This window comes from Phalaenopsis equestris, unplaced genomic scaffold (genome assembly GCF_001263595.1).
Source record: "Phalaenopsis equestris unplaced genomic scaffold, ASM126359v1 Scaffold000002, whole genome shotgun sequence".
NCBI lineage: Eukaryota > Viridiplantae > Streptophyta > Magnoliopsida > Asparagales > Orchidaceae > Phalaenopsis > Phalaenopsis equestris.
This window is the reverse complement of record NW_018164444.1, coordinates 24,604,832-24,625,359: the sequence shown is the minus strand read 5'-3', so window position 1 is coordinate 24,625,359 and position 20,528 is coordinate 24,604,832. Positions and strand designations below refer to the sequence as shown.

Here is a 20,528-nt window from a genome sequence, read left to right as displayed (position 1 = left end):
TGTGGGATCGATATCTAGGACTCCATTAGAGCCCTATATTACTTGAGTGATACGTATAATTGCGTTGATAAGTGTGACTTTACCATTATTGAATATTTTATATATACATCTTTATTGAATCTATAACCGTTATTAAGTTTTGGTGTCGTTGCTGAGGAATTAAATCTTTTGGCAGCAGTATTAAATACTTATATTTTTAAGCATATATAAAGTCGCTGTCAGTAGTGCACATATCCCAAGGGATAGATATAATACTTACTAGTGAAGGCTCAATTAAATAAACTAAAGATTGTATGACAAGAAGTCTGTGAAACCATTTTATGTTGACCGACAAATTCTCCTATTTAATATGAAGAATTAATTAAAGTTTATATTAAGCTGGGTTTGGAAAAACTTTTTATAAGGGCAAACCCCTATAGTTAATTACATCCTAGATAACTGAAGTCACCTAAGAAAAATCTAGATAAAAATTAGGGGATATTATCTTCAAAGAGGTCAAAGTATAGGACTTTTCAACGAGATCAGACAGAGATGTGTGAAAAGGGATTGGTTCAAATTTGGAATATTTGTTGTAGAATCGAAAGGAGGAAGAACTAGGGGATGCCATGGATCCGGAGGAGAACCTCGGTGACTTCCTGGTCTGGCTTCAGTTTTGAAGAAAAATTATTCAAGTGTTTCATCCTGCAAATTTTATTAATTAGAACTCATATTTTTGTGAAGCAATCACACAAATCACCTAGAAGATATGAGGATTTAAGTCGTGACAGACGACAACCTCGGAATCCTAAAGCAGGTTAGGGCTTAAATTGTATAGCTTTGCTATACAAAGGCCTAAAGATAATTTGAGGATTTATGTTTACATAAGCAAACAACCTCAAATTTCTCTGGATTTGTTATTTAATTCTAAAGAATGGTTTAACTTGTGAAGACATGTTTTGTTGTGGAAGATGTTCGTGTTGCCCATGATGTTAGCTCCAAGCTTCTCGTCATAGCAAGTTTTAGTTTTCTAATACGTCAAGTTATGATGTCAAATCAGATGTCCAAATGGTTATAGTTCTTTTAAATATTATGGAGGATATTAAAGTTGATTAAAGTGACACAGGTTAAGATCTTATGGTTCTCTCATTCCGGCACCACTATTTTCTATCAGATTCACTTAGTCCAAATGAATTTACTAAACTCAATTTAATGAGTTCCATACCTTCATTTACACCGTGGGAAATCTCGTTAGCAACCATATGTTACCTCCTCCGAGGGATTTTCGATCATCCGATAGAGACATTTTAATTTAGTTGCAATTGTTGTTTTGTGATGTTTGCGATTAAATTTTTGAGTTTTCTTATATTTTGAATAATGTGGGGGTGAATTTTATCTTGATTGATTTTAGTTTTGGTTTTGGTTTCTGTTTTGTGACTATCCTAAAGGTTTTAGTTTCCATGCAGGGTGACATCGTTGTTTAGCATGCAAGTTTATAAGCATAAAAGTATTGTGTAGAAAGTACAAGAAAAGAAAGTACTGTAAACTGTAAAAGCGTATTTGGCGAGTCTTCTCGTTCCTGCTCCTGAAACTTTAGTACTTGCAAGGCATATATATGTGTAATTTTGCAGGAATTAAAATATGCTTGTAGAAAAAGGTAGGAAGTACGAACTTAAAGTGTGCCTACCAAATCCTATGTCATATCTTGGTGTATTCAAATTTTAAGGATAATTCCATTAAGCAATTTATAATAAGCTCACATGTCCGTCAAGATTTCCAAAGGATTACGAAGAAGTCTCAGGTAATACCCTAGATAAGTTTTGAGTAATATCTTAGACATTTCATGGTTCTTGGAATTATCTTGAGTTCATTTTGGTTTTATCATATTTGCTATATAGTTCATCCAATTAATACCCTTATGCTTAATGAAATTTATGTTTTGATTATCCCTTAAGTGGAGTAATTATCACGTGGAGTAATTATCACTTGATAGTGGAGTAATTATCACTTGATATCTCACTTATGAATTATATGGGTAAAGACCCTTGGGTCGACTTGACTTAATTAAAGAATTTAGTTACTTTGATTATTTATAGCATGGGCTTGTGGTGTTTTGAAGATATCAAATTAATTATGACTTGTTCTCTAAACCTCATTAGATAATATTTAGATTAAGCCTAATTCACTACTAAGCTCTTAAGATGTAATGGGTAGATTTGTAATTTTAGGAAAAAAAGTTTTGAATATTTGTGCTCTCAATCATGAATTACGAATTATATTAAAACCATCAACTAGGGTTCAAAAATCAGTGGATTATGATCTTCCAAATCAAACACCTCACCTTAATATCCCCTTATTTAAATATTCTTCCAAATTTCATTAATTTGAAAAATTATAAATTTATCCTTTATGAAATTCAAAGTGAGGTTGGTTTCAACCACTTATCCATTTCTATGTTTCAATCATCAAGACATGTTATTTTAAGATCATTTATTACCTATTTACCCTCTTGATTAGACCTAAATATTAATTGAGCTCTAAATTCCAAATTACACTTTTACCCCTAACGCCTTAACACCCAATAATTCATTAAATTAGACTCAAATGACTTGGAAATTTTATATTACCTCACTCATGTGTTAGTTAAAACATCAGAGGAGAAAATGTGGTTTTTCTGAATTAATTTTTTTTATAACTATTTTTAATGCAAAAATAGGGATTTTCAATGAAAATTTAATAACTCAACGAAAGCAAAACATCTATTAACTCAATAAAAATAAGACTTCCATCCTTAAGAAAATTATTGGAAGTTCACCTAGGTCAGAGGGCCACTTGAATCAATTTTCATGATTTTTAGATATTTAATTTAATTATTAAAACTATTTGTTGGTTTTAAGTATTAATTAAATATAAAATAATATTTAAATAGAAAATTGATTTTTATATTTTTATTAAATCTCTCTGAGTCTAGGGAACCCAAAGAAATAAGTTTCATTTTTTTATTTATATTTTAATTATTGGAATTATTTTAGTGAAAAATTAGAGAAAATTCAGTTTTTAAGCTTTTTAAATTAATATCTTGACTTAAAAAATTCAAAAAATTATTTTTGTTGGTTCCAAGTGATCAGAAAGCCAAATGTGAATTTTAGTGTATTTTTAAAATCTTGCAATTTTTATGATTTTTTAACTACTTTTAATTATTTAAATGCCCAAAAATGATGTATTTATTTTAATTTTATTTTTATTTTTCTTAAGTTTCTCTGATCATAAGGAGCTCCCAAAATCAATTTGGTGAATTTTTGAATTGTATTTTAATTATTATAATTATTTTAATACAAAAAATGTCATTTTATCTTAAAAATTCATTTTGGTGATCAAATTAACTCCAATTGACTTGAAATTTTGCTATGGGAAGCTCCCCTAACATTAAATTACAATTTCGAATAACTTTTATACCATTTACATTTTAAATTAGTCCAAATTAATTTTCTTTTCATTTTTAGAGTTAGTGACAATTAGGGTTATTTTTAATTAGTTAAATCAAGTTTACATTTTTTCTAGGATCCTCTGACCACAGTGAACCTACCAAAATAAATTTAATATTTTTCTGATGAGTATTTTAATTATTATAATTTTTATACCAAAACAGGGACCATTAACTTGAAATTTAGATATCTTTAGTTAAAGATGCCCCCTGACCTTGAAAAAATTAGGGGAGATGCCTAACAATAGAGACATTAAAAGCACCATGGTCCCATGCCATGGTAAAATGTCTATGCAAATGGAGAATCAAAATAAGGAAAACACCATTTAATTAATTAAAAATTATACATGCATCAAATGGACATGAAAATATTTTTACATTGTTCTCCTCTGTTCACTGAGCAAGAGGTTATTTTTATTTTATTTTTGTGATTCTTCTACACAAAGATATGAATTTTTGAAGCAAAGATATGAATTTTTGAAGTTTTTAGAATTAAATAAATAAGAAAATATCCCTAATTTCCTACTTATCCCACTCAGCCTCGTACGCGTCAAACTTTACACATGGTGCGCTCCCGTTTGACGCTGCCGTCCACATAGCCGCCACGAGTCCCCATGGTTCCGTCCCCTCTCCTCATCCACCACGATCAGAGCCGTCCAAGCAATACACACTCGATCAGACGGTGCACGGTCCTTGTCCCCAACAGAGCCAACCCGCGAACCGTCCTTTTTCAAACATTAATATCTCACTCAATTCTTGACCAAATCATGTGTAGTTTGTTCCTATAGAATCTTCATGACTAGAAGAACATATCCATACGGTTAATCAACCCTTAAATCAACTCTATGCACATGGAGAATCAAATGAAGCTCGGTTTAAGGTTAAGTTTCAATACCTTGGTCCAAGAGGGGAAGCCTCAATTAGATCCTTGTAGAAGCTGCGTGAGGGTCTCAAGAGCCTAGGGATGGAGCCTAGAGCTATGGTAAATTTCCTAGATATAAATTCGACCAAAACCAATCTAGGGGTTAATCAAAGTTCACCTTAGGGTGCTCTGGTGATGGGGCTTCTATGGGGAAGCTTCCTCTCTCACTGTGGGGATGGTGTAGGTACAATTAATTTAAATTTGGTGGCAGTTTGTGAAATTGGACCTTTTTGTTTCGAATGAATATGGGGCTAATTTGGGGACATTTGTGCCTGTAAGGGCAAATTGGGGGTTTTGGTCAAATTGGATTAATTTCATCAAATTGGGTCAAATTGATGACAAAAAATTGAAATTCAGAATATTTGATATGATTTTGTAATTTTTGAAATTTTTAGGTCATGAAGGGCATTTTGGTAATTTTAGCAATTTTTTAGGATATTTTGGAAATTTGGTACTTTTGGTAAATTTTGGTCAATTTAGGTAGTGTTGAGGGGTTTGAGATGATTTTTAGAAAGATTTGGGTATTTTGGGTAATTTTGGAAAAAATTAAGGTTGGGGTATTTTGGTAATTTGGTGATTTTGGAACAGAATGGGCCAATAAGCCATGAAGTCATACTAAACCAATAGGAGCCATTTGAGGACTCATTTTGGATGCTCAATGTGTTGGTTCTAACCCTCTTAGCCAAAGACTAGAGTTACAGGGTCATCCACATGAGCTTTCCAAAAGGAGTAGGAGACCAACCTATAGGATTTTAGGGTTTAGGGTATGTGAGAGAGTGTAGTGTGTGCAAGCCTTTCAACCATCACCAGAACATTCAGGGTTAGTCCTAAGGTCTGGCCATCCTATGGAAGACTCCCCTTGAGCTCCCCCATACTGACCCCACCTACTAAGTGCTAGAAGTTAGGACCAAAATGTGAAACTTCAAGTTGAGTAAAGAAGAATTTGGAATTTCTAATGGTGAGGGTTCCTTTTCTAGTCCTCTAGGAATAGTCAACGGGAAAAATCCTATGGCTAGACCCTAGGCTAGAAAAGAGGAAAAACTAGACCTCAACCAAAAATGAGGTCAACGAGGATAAGGGCAAACTTCACTATAGTTTCAAAAGGTCGTTCATGTTAATGTCCCTGGCAAGACTGTGGTGGGGTAGTCATCCCACATTTCATTTAAACATCAAGTCTTCAAAAATTTCTTCAAATATCATCTTTGAAAAATGATTCAAGAATGTGGTCAACCTTCATCGTAAAGAACACTATGTGAACACCCCCTCATCATACTAGAGTTTCTCCTTTCTAAAATAGAAAGTTGATCTCTTCAATGTTTGAGTCATGGGCTGCTTTACAAGCTCATGTAAAAAATACCCTCGTTCAGAGACAACAAATTGAAATGTAGCGACTGGAAAATTACCAAACATCATTGTTGTGTATAGCTACAACCATATTTCAAAGAAAAAAGTACACAGTTTCAACTTATGTCTAAGTCTTAGGAAACGTAGAATATTTTATGACATGTCATTTTATGCTTAATTGGTCCAAGGGAACTTGATTTGATCTCTTTCATTATTGGGCATGGTCATCATGTGAAAGTTTTGATTAATAGACTTAGAAAGGTAAAAAATCCTTGGTGGATTCTCATTGACTAAATCTATTACAGGCTACAGTCACAAGTGAATGTGATTCAACTAATAGCCAAGAAAATGTCAAATATTCATACTGGCAGACAAGGTCTCCACCCCTTAGAAGGCACACCCCAGAAGAAAACCTTGACCAAAAGTCACTAGTGGATAGAGTCCTAACTAGAAATACTTCATGAGAGCAAGTGATTGACATGGTCTTCACTCAAATATATCAGAAGGCTACAAGCTTTAGAAGGTACAAGTACATCAAAAGTCTCAAAAAGCATAAATCTTAAAAGACACAAATCTCAGAAGGCATGAGCCTCAAATGTTACATAATTTTCTTTATACAGAGTGCATATAAAATTTGATTGTGCACTTCTACATATTTGAGAAGCCAGAGAGCCTTAAAAGGTATAAGCCTCAAAATATTTTGATGTCATAATGTGCATCAAAAGTGGGGAAACAATAAACTAGAAATTAGACATTAACAACCCAGACGTTGAGCAACTAAATCATTAGTAACACAAGCAAAGGGGCAACCACATTTCAGAAGAAAATGCATAAGTAACCTTAGAAGAAAAGTAAAATTTTTAGTACATCAAGTCAAAGAAAGACGTATAGACAAATACCCTATCTTCGTATGGTATTAATGCTAAAATAAGTCAATAAAATTAAAGATATCAAATTAATACAAAAATCTTTTCTTCATCAGAAATATGCTCCTACAAGTCATTTTTAACTTCAATCCCTTTTTTGAGCAAGAAGGGAATCTTGAGAAATCTAGCTTAGAGGCATGACTTTGGTGTTGGCTCTAATTTCGTAGAACATCATTTAGGCTCCTTTCTAGAAACTTGGATTAAATTTTTATGTACAATGAGCCCACAATTATTTATTCTCCTCTTTAATAGTCAACACCCTTACTTAGAAAGTCTACAAAGTTCCTGTGCTCTAAGTGAGGCTAGCACGTGGCTCCCTCAATTCTTCTCGAGTATCCATCAATTCTCAGTGTTGCTGAGAAAAAAATTCCTTATAAAGGATATGTCACTGTCGCACTTTACTGACTAACATCCTAATAACATTATGTTTATCATACAAGAATTATTCAAATCATTGTGTTTTTCAAGGATGTGGTTAATCTTTGCAATTTTTTCAAGCCCTTGAAAAAGGTTTAGCTCATCTTCAAAGGGTATCGACATCGCCTACTCTTACTCCCGGTACTTCTAATGATTCTAAGAGGAATATGATTCCATGGATAATAACTTCTTGTAATGTAAAACATCTTCTGCAGAAATCACACCAAAAGTGTAAAAAATATCTTTTGGCGTACATGACAATAGTCAAACAGGCTGTGGGAATCTGGTTAGAAGGACAAGGGAGCTCTGTTGATCGCAAAACAATAGGTAGGGAGACTCCAATTAGCAAGCTGAGAGAGCTGCATGGATCAAAAAAACAGGCTGAGACACTTAACTTAGTAGGTCGTGGGAGCTCTGTTGATCACACAAACATGCCAGGAGACTCCGAGGTGGGCAACAACAATGCAAAAATGAGCCTTATGGATTGCACAAATTGATTGGGAGACACTTGTTATTAGACCAAGAGAGCTTTATTGATCGCACGAACAAGCTACAAGACTTTAAATTTTTCTCCTTTTTGACGTATTTATAGGCCTACAAGGATAACAAAAAATGTCCAAAATTGGCAAAATTTTGAGGTTTCTCATCATAATTGGATGCTCATGTGACTCAATCTGCATGAAAGTACATTTTTTGTGTGCTCTGACAAAGAAGAATCATTTGAATCCATGCGGCTCCATACATAATAGGTCATATCCTCCACTTTGAACAACATGCGCAATTCAATATGTGTCTAATGAATCGCAGGCCAACCTCTGATCTTCATCCCACAGCCAACCCTCTTATCCATGCACAAACATTATGTTTTGTGCGACTCTAGGGTCTTATATGGTCCTAGCCATGGGTCTACACATTCCATTCCTGCCCAACCCACCTGATTGCTGGTCCACCATCTCACTGGCTTTACCCGACACACCGTGGCCAACTTTGGTTTGTGTTATTCGCTCGCTAGCTTGACTAACCATCCTGTTGATCCTGGTCTGTGGTATGAACCATACACCCTATGATCTCTATAGCCACTCTCGGGTTGTTTCCATAAAATCCAAAATTTTAAAAAAAAATTAAAATATTTACCCGATTTCCAATATTTTGATAATTTTTGGATGAAAAAGTAAAATCACCCGAAAATTATGAGGCAATTAATATGGCATCAATAAATTATCATTTGATACAAATCATGAGGCAAAAAGCGTAAAGCTTGGAGCATTGTTTTAGCAAGAAACATTCAAGTTCAAATTAAAAATCATCTTGAACTTCGATTTCAACAAACTTAAACTCAAATTGGCCTGCTTGACAAGATGAAGTCATTGACACTAAAATTGGCCCAATTTAAGTAAAAACATGCATTGATGAATTAGTTTAACCAATTTAGGCCTTTGAGTAGTCAACTGGAATGTCAAATGGATCTATATCTGATGAGTTTATAGTCAAATCTAATATCTCAATGAGATGAATCCAACGAGCTCAATATCGCTCAATTCTGACATCATTAAAGTACGTAAATGTCCATAAAATGTCATTGCAGATCCTCCAATGAAATATTTTGAATTCTTTCCTTACTTGTATAGGACACACTCACAAAGTCTATAAACACAGTCTAACCTCTTTCATAAAGAGGGAGGGATCTAGAGCTAGTGTCATAGTGGGAGAAAAAGGAGTTGAATTCCATTATGGTTCTGGACCATATTCCCGACAAACATTTCCTACTCCCACAGCCGCCAGCCCCCATCAACCACAGCTTATCTGTCATCGTCAAACACTGTTTGTTTCTCACTACTTATTAACATCAATGAATCCTACAATGTAAGAATGCACACTAATGATGGTGTAACGACAAGGCTCGAATACAGTATAATGACACACCCCAAAGATGGTGTAACAATGCACCCTGCATATTGTACATTGATGTGACACAAAAATAGTGAAATGACGTGCCCCAAATATGGTGCAATGACGCACCCTAAGGACGGCATAACAACATACCATGAACACTGTGTAACAACACTTCTCACATACAGTGCAACAATGCACCTTGAATATGGTATAAAGATGCACCCCAAATATGGTGTAACGATGTAACACGAAAATGTTGTAATTATGCACCCCGAAGATGATTTATCCATGCACTCTACAAACAGTGTAATAAAACACCCCAAATATGATCCAGCGACACACGCTGAATATGGTGCAAAGATGCAAACTGAAGACGGTGTAATGACGCACCTCGAGATAGTGTAGTAACGCACTCTGTATAACTTTGCACCCCAAATACAGTGCAACAACGTGACCCGTATAAGATGCAAAGAGACACCCCAAAGACAGGTTAACTACACCCAACATATGACGACTTTCTTCATACTTTTGAAGTTCTCTCCTCACATCTCACCACTACAACCTACGTGACCAAATACGACCCACATGGTTCACAACTCATGGAGCTCTCAACTCTAACCTCTCTTTCCTTTGGACATTATTGCAGCTCACCGTTATGACCTTTATGGCCAACTAGTCCACGTAGCTTACAGCTCATGTAGCTCCCAACTACGGCCTCTATAGCATATGTACATTATTGTGGCTCTCAATTATGTTTTATGTGGTCCACAGCTCATGTGGCTTATAACTTCAATCTCTACGGCTTACAACGTTATTTTGGCTCGCCACTTCAACCTATGTGACCAACTACAGCCTATGTGGTTCATTTCTCATGCAACCCCAACTCATGTCCCTTTTAGCCTATTGTTGTTATTGCAGCTCACCACTATGACCTTTGTGACAATTTACGACCTATGTGGATCATTGATCCTACAACTCTCTATTACGGCCTATGTGGCCAATCGAAGCTCTTGAAGCAACCATCTATGAGCTACATTGTCAAATACTATCATGATTTTCAACTACGACCTCCATGACAAACTGCACTACAACCACTGTCTATAATATGCATCGTAGGCTAATGCCTTCATAACACTATAGTTTTTGCAACCCATTACAACTATTATTGTTGACTACAATTGTACATCAATATTGTAATCTCATCTTAATTAATTAAAGAGGAAAGGGAGTCTATGTACCTACAATTACATAACAGATTATTTCAACAGACCTACGTGTCATGGTCTTTTCCCTTTTTAAGTTTTTTTCAAGTAAAAATTTAGGTAACTCCTATTGGTTTCTTCTCTTTTATATATAATGTGTTCCATGTCCAACACTAAGACACTAAATTGTTATTTTATTGCTGTGAAACTTCTGCCATGGAACAATAATAAGATTTATAATAGTTGTAAAATATTTTTAAAGAGATCAATTTAACTATTTCCCACCTTTGTAAATATATATATATATATATATATATATATATATATATATTGTCGTTTATCATGACTCTTTAGTTGGTAGAGTTTGTCAAATACATGAGGTTGGTCGAGAGACTCGTGTAATAGCCTCCGACCAATCTTTTATTTTGATAAAATCAATGGTTTAGAAAATCAAACCAAACACGCCAATTCGACCTGTGAACTGGTCGGTTGTCCAGTTTGGACTAGCTTAAAAACTGCCCCTACATTAAACTAGTTTGAACCGGCTTGGAACTGGCAAAAACCGACAGGTTTGACCCCTAAACCAGAAATTATACTTTTGAACATTTTTACAACTAATTTTATGCAATTTAGATATCCAACGCCTAAATGCTATTTTTGCATTTGTACCACCCAAATCACTTATATTATATCTAAAATATTAAAATTATAAAGAAATTTAATTGACATACATGTTACACACTTTCATTTATTTTACATATCTAACAAAAACTTTATTTTCTTACATTTATACCATCAAATACATTCATATCATATAAATATCACAATTTTTAAAAAGTTAAACAAAATTTTTCAAAATAAAATGTTAAAATTGAATTTTAAGTGTTAGATATTTAAAATCATATGAATTGAGTATTATGTAAATTTTTATTTATTTTCTTTTTTTAAATATATTTATGATTTATTAATTAATCTGATTCAACACTGATTCAAAATTTTAAACTTTAAAACTCATCTATTATTATTTGAATGTCTGATGCATACGGCGTCCGATCTCCATCGTCCATCACAGTAAAGATGTATGACAGCAAAGATGTATGACAGTGGACCCTATTTTGAATTTTTTTAAACAAAAATTTTACTGCGATGAACGGTGGAAATCGAAGACCGTTTACATCTCTGCATATGAAATAATTTTTCGATCCGATTTTTAAAACATGGACAAATACAGAAAACTGAAGCCCAAACTTGCCACTTGCTGCACTTACATTGGTGCACACAAAAAGAAATATATAATTATTTTTTAATATATTTTAATTATATACAATTAAAAAAGCCTAGTCGACGTTTGTTGACGAATACGTACATAATAGCCGTCATTTGTCCGCACCTACAAATTTGATTTGATTAATTTTTAAATAATTTTTTGTAGCTTAAACAACTTTATCCTTTTGCACAAAAAGCCGATTATTCAACTTATTTTTTTAATTTCTTAGGAGCTTGAACCCTCAAATATAAGCAGATTATAAATAATCAACAGCTGCCTCAAACAAACCCTAAAGCCGAGAAACACCAATATTTTCTTCAAATGTGACCTCTAGGATCTGTTCTTTTTTACATACACAACACATAATTATAATATATTTACATTTCTAATAGCCATATTTTCATATTTATAAACAATTCACTCTAGTATTTAATATCACGTTAAAAAAATATCATTAACATTTTCAAAACACAGTACATCGATTAGTGAATAAATTTATGACATAAAAATATTATTAATTTAAATATCAAAATTGTTCTTGAAAGTTTTGTCCTTAACCCAAGAGTTCTTGAATATGAATGATTTGCAATTAATTTCGCTCAAATAAATTTTAAAAAAAAGGTGTTAGATATGTGAATTCATAAGAATTTTATGATATGTATCAAAATTTTCTTATACTTTATTAAATAAAATTTTATAATTTAATGTACAATTAAATAAAAAAAATTTATATAAGTTGAATGTTAAAATTAAGGGGTTTTTGCATGCATAGCATGTTAAAAATTGTTATTTACACGTCTGACATCCCAAAATTATTACAAAATTCACTCCCAAAATTTCCTTCTGTTGACCCTTCCATCTCCCTGCCAGAGTCGCGCCGAAAAATGACATCTAATACTCTCATTTTCCTTCAAATTAACCCCCATTTGGAGTAGAAATCGATTGGGCTCCCCGGCTACGTCCTCCTTCTCCCTTACCAAGACTTGGGTCTTTTAGGGCCCGTTTGGAGCAGTTTATAAGTGCGGGCAACATTTTCAAAATGCTGCATCACCATTTGAAAAACAAGTTTTGGCAGCTTATCCGAAAACGCGATTGGTTTTTAACACTAAATGTTGACCGCGGGTCGAACCCCGTGGGCCACGTTTCAAGATAAGCTGTTTATCTGGATAAGCACAAACTATTCCGAACAGACCCTTAGTCGAAACACGTGTCATTTGCTTTACTAATGCTGCAGATGCTTTTGAAGTAGTGGAAGTGGAGTGCACATGGATAAATAAGCTAATGCGCTATTGCGGGTGATTATGATAGGAGCGAAGTGAGAACAAAATGTGCTTTATATGTACATAAAAATATTTATGTGTGAGGAAACATAAATATGATTTTTTAAGGTCCTACGTCTGTAAAAATCCAAATTAAAAAAGATTAATTTAATAAATTATATCAGAATATTTCTCATTAAGAATTTAATTTATTTTAAATACAATAGGTTCAACCAGTTCTATTCGGAAAGAACATTCTAGGCCTAAGCTTTTCCCATAAACTCCAGGAGTTTTCTCCATAAATTCCAGGAGTTTTCTCTCCACTCCTTTTCATTCCCTTCCCTCCTCCCCATCACAGGAAACTATAATCACCAAAATGTGCCCCTCCGACCGTCATCTTCCCCGCAACTCCGCCGCTAAATCGACGACAATCTGGCCGGCCTTCGACGTCCTGGATGCCGATCGGGACGGCCGAATCAGCCACGGCGATCTCCACGCCTTCTTCACTCGCTTTACCGCCGCCCTGCCGCCTCCGATGATGACATTGCCGCCATGATCTCCGTCGCCGACGCGGATCGCAACGGATTTGTCGAGTTCGAGGAATTTGAGCGCGTTCTCCCCGTAGCCGGCGGGGGGATCATGGAGGAGGCCTTCCGATTGATGGATCGCGATGGAGACGGAAGGGTGGGGTTCGAAGACCTAAAAGCGTATTTGGCGTGGGTTGGGATGCCCGCCGATGATGAGGACGTGCGAGAGATGATCCGTTCAGGGGGATGCGAAGAATCCACCGGTGTTGGATTCAATGATCTTCTACGGATCCTTGCCGTTGATTACGACGATAGGGTTTGCTGAGGACTTGAGGTCGGCGGGTAAAGTAATCTGACATTTGGTTTCCTTGGCATTATTACTGTCTTTTTGAGCACGCTGTTCTTCCTGCAATTCTGGGATTCTTCAGGATTGACGGTGTTAATGAAATGCATTTAGTGTTTTGATCGAGATTAAGAAAATGACTTCGCGGTCGACGGACCAGCATTTTAAAATTTGATTCCTGTTGAAGTTTTCAGAGGTTCCTTTAAAAACAACTTTAGAAATCAAATATTTGAATTGAACTTTTTTATTTTTTTAGCTTCTTAATCGTAAAGAGTACAATATCCCTAATAATTTTAAATATCACCAACAATTCTAATATTAATTTTATTTAAAAAAATTGATAAATGATAAATCCTGGTTAGCAGACCCTACTGCTTTCACGCCATTCACGAATTACGACCCGTCCACCTTCGTCAATGCTGGCATCAACTCTTGATCAAGCGACGCCAGCAAACAAGGCCTGCACCTACTTGGTTGCACCGACAGAGCAGGGGGGGCCTACGCATTTCATAAAAAGGAATACATGAATGTTTGTCCAAAAACGAATCGTATGACAAAATATCTGCTCATGACATATTTGTAGTCATAAAAATATAAAATTAAGGCGCTAATTATGTGTCTTGATTATTACACGAGCATGTGAAACAAAGCATAAATTAATTTTATTTTTTGACCATCCACATTTCACATTGCCATATAAGATTTTCATTTGATGTGTGCTCTTTGATAATTTACTGGATATAAATAAAAGACAAAAATTTACAACTTAAATATATGACCTCTTCGATGGTTTCTAGAAAGTCAAATAATTCCTTCAAATAATTTTAAAGCAGAAGAAAAATATGAAATTAAACTCAAATCAGAACTGTAAAAATCTGCAAATTTATGTAAATGATCTATCATCGAAGCATAATTATTACATGATAAGAAAATAAATTGTGACTATATTGGCAAGTTAAATGATCTGCACCCAATGAATGCATACCTGAGTGAGAGTAGATATATTGTTTCCATGAATTTTACATATTCGAGAGGATTCAATTAGAGAAAATATTCCGTCTGGACATCCAATGTCCAGACGGCCAACCACCGGCGGCCACATCGACGTCCGCAAGGAATCTTTTTTCAGTCAATTGAGGAGGCTGCTTTGAATCAGCATATCATTTGCAATGTATTCCACTGAACATCAAACATATCCTACAATTATGAAACTAAACCAAACAAATAATATCTTCTAGACTGAAAAAGTACTGTACTGCATATTTTATTTCACTTGACATTGTTTAATATATGTATCACCTCCTCGATCATAGGGAAAATTGTTCTCCTTGACGTTGCTACTATTCACAAATACGACTTTTAAATCAATTGGGAGTCCAAACAACCGAAGAACATCACTCTGATGATCGGGTTCTTCTAAGGGAATGTGGGTTATGACTTTATTCTTCTAGATTCTCAACTATTTTAGCCTCTTGGAGAACAATTTTCTCCTTATTGAATACTAGGTAGATATTGCAACCTTCTGAATTTCAAGTAATTTGGGGGGAGTTCCTTCATTTCTCTTCTGAATTTTAGTTAATTTAACAAACTCATCATTCCCCAAAACCTGAAGACAAATAATTTACAAACTTGAACTTTGTTTGGTGACAATTGTGCACCAGTGCACATAAATGTCAAAGCATCTGTGCACATATATACTTATGTTGAGAAATTAGGGCAAAGAAATGCAAGAACCAACAGAGCAATCAAGAACGAACACAAGGATTTAACAAAGTTCGGTAATATGCCTAAGTCTGCGGGAGAAATGAGCGGCGGCTTCTGTTGATTTCTTGAAAAACGTACATCCCCTTAGGATTACAAATACAATATATATATATATATATATATAATACTCTAGTTTACAATATGTAATTACAAAATTACCTTGTATGGACAGCGAGACCGTTGCCCCCACACCCCAACCAACTTAACAAAACTCCCCCAGTTAGAAAGATGCTTTAGTTCGGCTACTCTCGCGAGCTCTGCTCCAGCATTTGTCCCTCATTTGATATATGAGTCATACTTAACAAATCTCCACCTCGACAAATATCAAACTCCTTAAAAGAAAGATACCATTGAGTTTCTCACACACTAAAGTGGGTTGGGCTACCATGATTGTCTAGCAACTGTAAATATTGAAAAGTTCAAGCAATGTAAGAACTTATTAATGATAACTGGTTCGGTCAAAATATCAGCTGCATTATCATTAGTATGAACTTTCTGCAACAGTATCTCACCAGAAGCAGTCAATTCTCTAATCTTGTAATACCTTGCATCAATGTGCTTAGTTCTAGCTTAGTACACCTGGTTCTTAGCCAGATAAATGACACTTATACCATCACAATGCAATTGAACTCCACCTTGCTCAACACCCAACTCTTTTACAAGCCCAGTAAGCCATAAGGTTTTTATAGAAACTTTTGTTTCTGCCATGTACTCAGCTTAAGTTGTAGATAATGCCTGAACTGTTGATTTCTAGCATATAGGCCTTCCACCAAGAGTAAAAATATACCAGTGGTAAATCTTCTATAATCCAAATCACATGCATAACTTGAATTCACGTACCCTACAAGTGAAGGATCATTCTGTTCACTGTAAAAAATAATTTCATGTCCTACAATCAGATACCTGAAAATCCACTTGACTGCTTTTGAATGTCGCCTACCAGGTTTACACATGTATTTACAAACTTGATTAACAACATGAGCTAAACCAGAGTGAGTACATACCATTACATATATCAAACAGGGAACTGCAATGGCATATGAAACCTTTTTCATGTCTACGATTTTCCTATCTGACTTAGGACACTGTTATGAAAAAAGCTTAAAATGATTTGTCAATGGAGTGATCACAGACTTTGATTTGCTCATCTCAAACTTGTCTAGCACTTTCTCAACATAGCCTTGTTGAGATAAGCACAGTCATCTGAGTCTCTATCTCAGCGAATCTCCATTCCAAGAATTTTATTTGTAGCACCTAAGTCTTTTATATCAAATTCCTGGTAGAACAAAACTTTCAAACTAAGGACATCATACATATTATTTGCAACAATCAGTATGTCATCAACATACAGTTATAGAAAATAAAAGAAGCATCATCAAGGCTCTTAAAATAAACACAATAATCATACTCACATCGCTTGTAGCAATTTGAATCATGTTGGAGTCGAATTTCTTGTACCATTATCTTGGAGACTGTTTCAACCCATACAACGATTTCTTTAATCTACAAACTAGATGCTCATGTCCAGGTTGAGTGAACCCTTCTAGCCGCTCCATGTAAATATGCTCCTCCAGATCACTATGCAAGAATGCAGTTTTAATATCTATCTGCTCTAGATGCAAATCCTGAATAACTATTAATGCAAGCACTGTCCTGATTGAAGCATGCCTAATCACAAAAGAAAAGATTTCATCATAGTTTATCCCCTTCTAATGTGAAAATCCATTTGCTATCAACCTAACATTGAACTTTTCCTATTTTTTTCTGATACTACTAGTTTTCTTTTGTTCACCCACTTGTACTCAATAGTCTTCTTTCCTTCAGAAAGTTGAATTAGCTCTCATGTATGATTTTTGTGCAAAGGCTTTATCTTCTCAACCATTGTACTCATCCTTTTCTTATTCTCCTGACTAGTGATAACTTCTATACTCTAGTTTACAATATGTAATTACAAAATTACCTTGTATGGACAGCGAGACCGTTGCCCCCACACCCCAACCAACTTAACAAAACTCCCCCAGTTAGAAAGATGCTTTAGTTCGGCTACTCTCGCGAGCTCTGCTCCAGCATTTGTCCCTCATTTGATATATGAGCCATACTTAACAAATCTCCACCTTGTGCTCCAGCATTTGTCCCTCATTTGATATATGAGTCATACTTAACAAATCTCCACCTCGACAAATATCAAACTCCTTAAAAGAAAGATACCATTGAGTTTCTCACACACTAAAGTGGGTTGAGCTACCATGATTGTCTAACAACTGTAAATATTCAAAAGTTCAAGCAATGTAAGAACTTATTAATGATAACTGGTTCGGTCAAAATATCAGCTGCATTATCATTAGTATGAACTTTCTGCAACAGTATCTCACCAGAAGCAGTCAATTCTCTAATCTTGTAATACCTTGCATCAATGTGCTTAGTTCTAGCTTAGTACACCTGGTTCTTAGCCAGATAAATGACACTTATACCATCACAATGCAATTGAACTCCACCTTGCTCAACACCCAACTCTTTTACAAGCCCAGTAAGCCATAAGGTTTTTATAGAAACTTTTGTTTCTGCCATGTACTCAGCTTAAGTTGTAGATAATGCCTGAACTGTTGATTTCTAGCATATAGGCCTTCCACCAAGAGTAAAAATATACCAGTGGTAAATCTTCTATAATCCAAATCACATGCATAATCTGAATTCACGTACCCTACAAGTGAAGGATCATTCTGTTCACTGTAAAAAATAATTTCATGTCCTACAATCAGATACCTGAAAATCCACTTGACTGCTTTTGAATGTCGCCTACCAGGTTTACACATGTATTTACAAACTTGATTAACAACATGAGCTAAACCAGAGTGAGTACATACCATTACATATATCAAACAGCGAACTGCAATGGCATATGAAACCTTTTTCATGTCTACGATTTTCCTATCTGACTTAGGACACTGTTATGAAAAAAGCTTAAAATGATTTGTCAATGGAGTGATCACAGACTTTGATTTGCTCATCTCAAACTTGTCTAGCACTTTCTCAACATAGCCTTGTTGAGATAAGCACAGTCATCTGAGTCTCTATCTCAGCGAATCTCCATTCCAAGAATTTTATTTGTAGCACCTAAGTCTTTTATATCAAATTCCTGGTAGAACAAAACTTTCAAACTAAGGACATCATACATATTATTTGCAACAATCAGTATGTCATCAACATACAGTTATAGAAAATAAAAGAAGCATCATCAAGGCTCTTAAAATAAACACAATAATCATACTCACATCGCTTGTAGCAATTTGAATCATGTTGGAGTCGAATTTCTTGTACCATTATCTTGGAGACTGTTTCAACCCATACAACGATTTCTTTAATCTACAAACTAGATGCTCATGTCCAGGTTGAGTGAACCCTTCTAGCCGCTCCATGTAAATATGCTCCTCCAGATCACTATGCAAGAATGCAGTTTTAATATCTATCTGCTCTAGATGCAAATCCCGAATAACTATTAATGCAAACACTGTCTTGATTGAAGCATGCCTAACCACAAAAGAAAAGATTTCATCATAGTTTATCCCCTTCTAATGTGAAAATCCATTTGCTATCAACCTAACATTGAACTTTTCCTATTTTTTTCTGATACTACTAGTTTTCTTTTGTTCACCCACTTGTACTCAATAGTCTTCTTTCCTTCAGAAAGTTGAATTAGCTCTCATGTATGATTTTTGTGCAAAGGCTTTATCTTCTTAACTATTGCACTCATCCTTTTCTTATTCTCCTGACTAGTGATAACTTCTTGAAAGGTGACTGAATCATCACTACTGGTGAGAAGTGCACAAGAAACTAAAACTTCATAACACAATCTGCTTGGAGGCCTTATATTGGTGTGTCTGTCTATTTATGACTAGATTATAATTTTGCAGATCATCTGTATTAGAATCACCAAATGTTGGATTGGAACTTTCAACTTTCTCAATTGTTACTGGATGCTGTGTTTTCGTTCGTTTTTCTCTCTTTTATTTTAGAAGGAGTCGCCAGCCTGTCGATCGTCTATACTTCCCTTTTTCGAATAAGTATCTTTTCCGAGTCATACGAATGACCAGGCGAAGGGAGGAACCGAAAAGGAGAGACATACGACAAAGCGATAAACAAGAGAAAACACAAAATGTGGAGAGTCTACGTGCGGTAAGCCTCACAAGGATAGGTTATGAGTGTCCGCCCAAATAAGATAGGGCGAAAGCACCTTAAACCAATGTCCGCGAAAGAATGAAAAGAATGCCTACGTAAACTACTCAAAACTAGAGATTCAGGTGTAGGTGTCTGTTTTGGGGTCAAGAACACTCCTAAGGAGACATATGTCACTTGGTTAATTACATCTTGGGGGTACCCAAGAATACTCTCGATAAAAATAGTTTTGCTTGGATTATCGTGAACTTGGGGCAATAGGTACTCAAAGGAAGGTTATTCCGTGTGGGAACAGTCTCGATGCTTCGAAGCTCGCGCTAAGCGATCGGACAAAGAGTGAGTCTCTCACATACCGAATGTGTAGCGACTCATTGGCACGTGGGGCCCACGAAATAACCTAAATCATCTTGACGGGTATATTTCAACATGTCAAAGCACGTCCGGGCCAAAGGGCAGAAGACAAATCGTCGTATCCCAAATGGGCGGCAGCTTATCGGCATCGAGCCGTCAAGGTGATATCAACGAAGTCATAGAGCGACAGAGTTCAAAGGGCTCAACAAAATGAAGGTAGAGTTATCCTAAAAAGGTAGAGGTAACTGGGTCGGGGTGTCACGGACCCGTCATCCACATTTATTAGGACTCTAAGCATATCTGATCGTGAAGGTAGTCGACCCAACAAGTCCTGAGATCCCTGGTCAGCAATCTGTGAACTGCTTCATCCACGGTAACCTCGGTATTCCTAAGATCAAAGAAAGGAAACTCTATCATATGACTACAAGATGGAGCTCCAAGAGGTGGGACTTATACCTGTCGAAGTGGCAAGGATGCCTCAGAAAAGAAAAGAAAGTGGAGGTTCAGCTACAAAGCTTGAAACGTTCCAAACCAAAAGGACTTACACTCCGTATGGATCGAGGAGTCTTCTAACACTCTAGGCGCACTAGACAACCACCTAAAAAACGGTACGCTGGGCCAGTCAGGTTGAAGAAGCACGGGAGCTCCTCCTCGGGAAATACAAATATGAATGCAGTTAT

At 35.5% G+C, this 20,528-nt stretch overlaps 1 protein-coding gene across 1 annotated transcript; it reads left to right on the top strand.

The window, feature by feature from the left end:
* Window positions 1–12,950: 12,950 nt before the first annotated feature.
* LOC110039396 (probable calcium-binding protein CML10) lies at window positions 12,951–13,716 on the top strand. Its single transcript, XM_020744437.1, is given in 2 exon segments — window positions 12,951–13,211; window positions 13,214–13,716. Coding segments are annotated over 2 exon segments (474 nt in total). The 5' UTR covers window positions 12,951–13,066; the 3' UTR covers window positions 13,543–13,716.
* The last annotated feature ends 6,812 nt before the right edge of the window (window positions 13,717–20,528 follow it).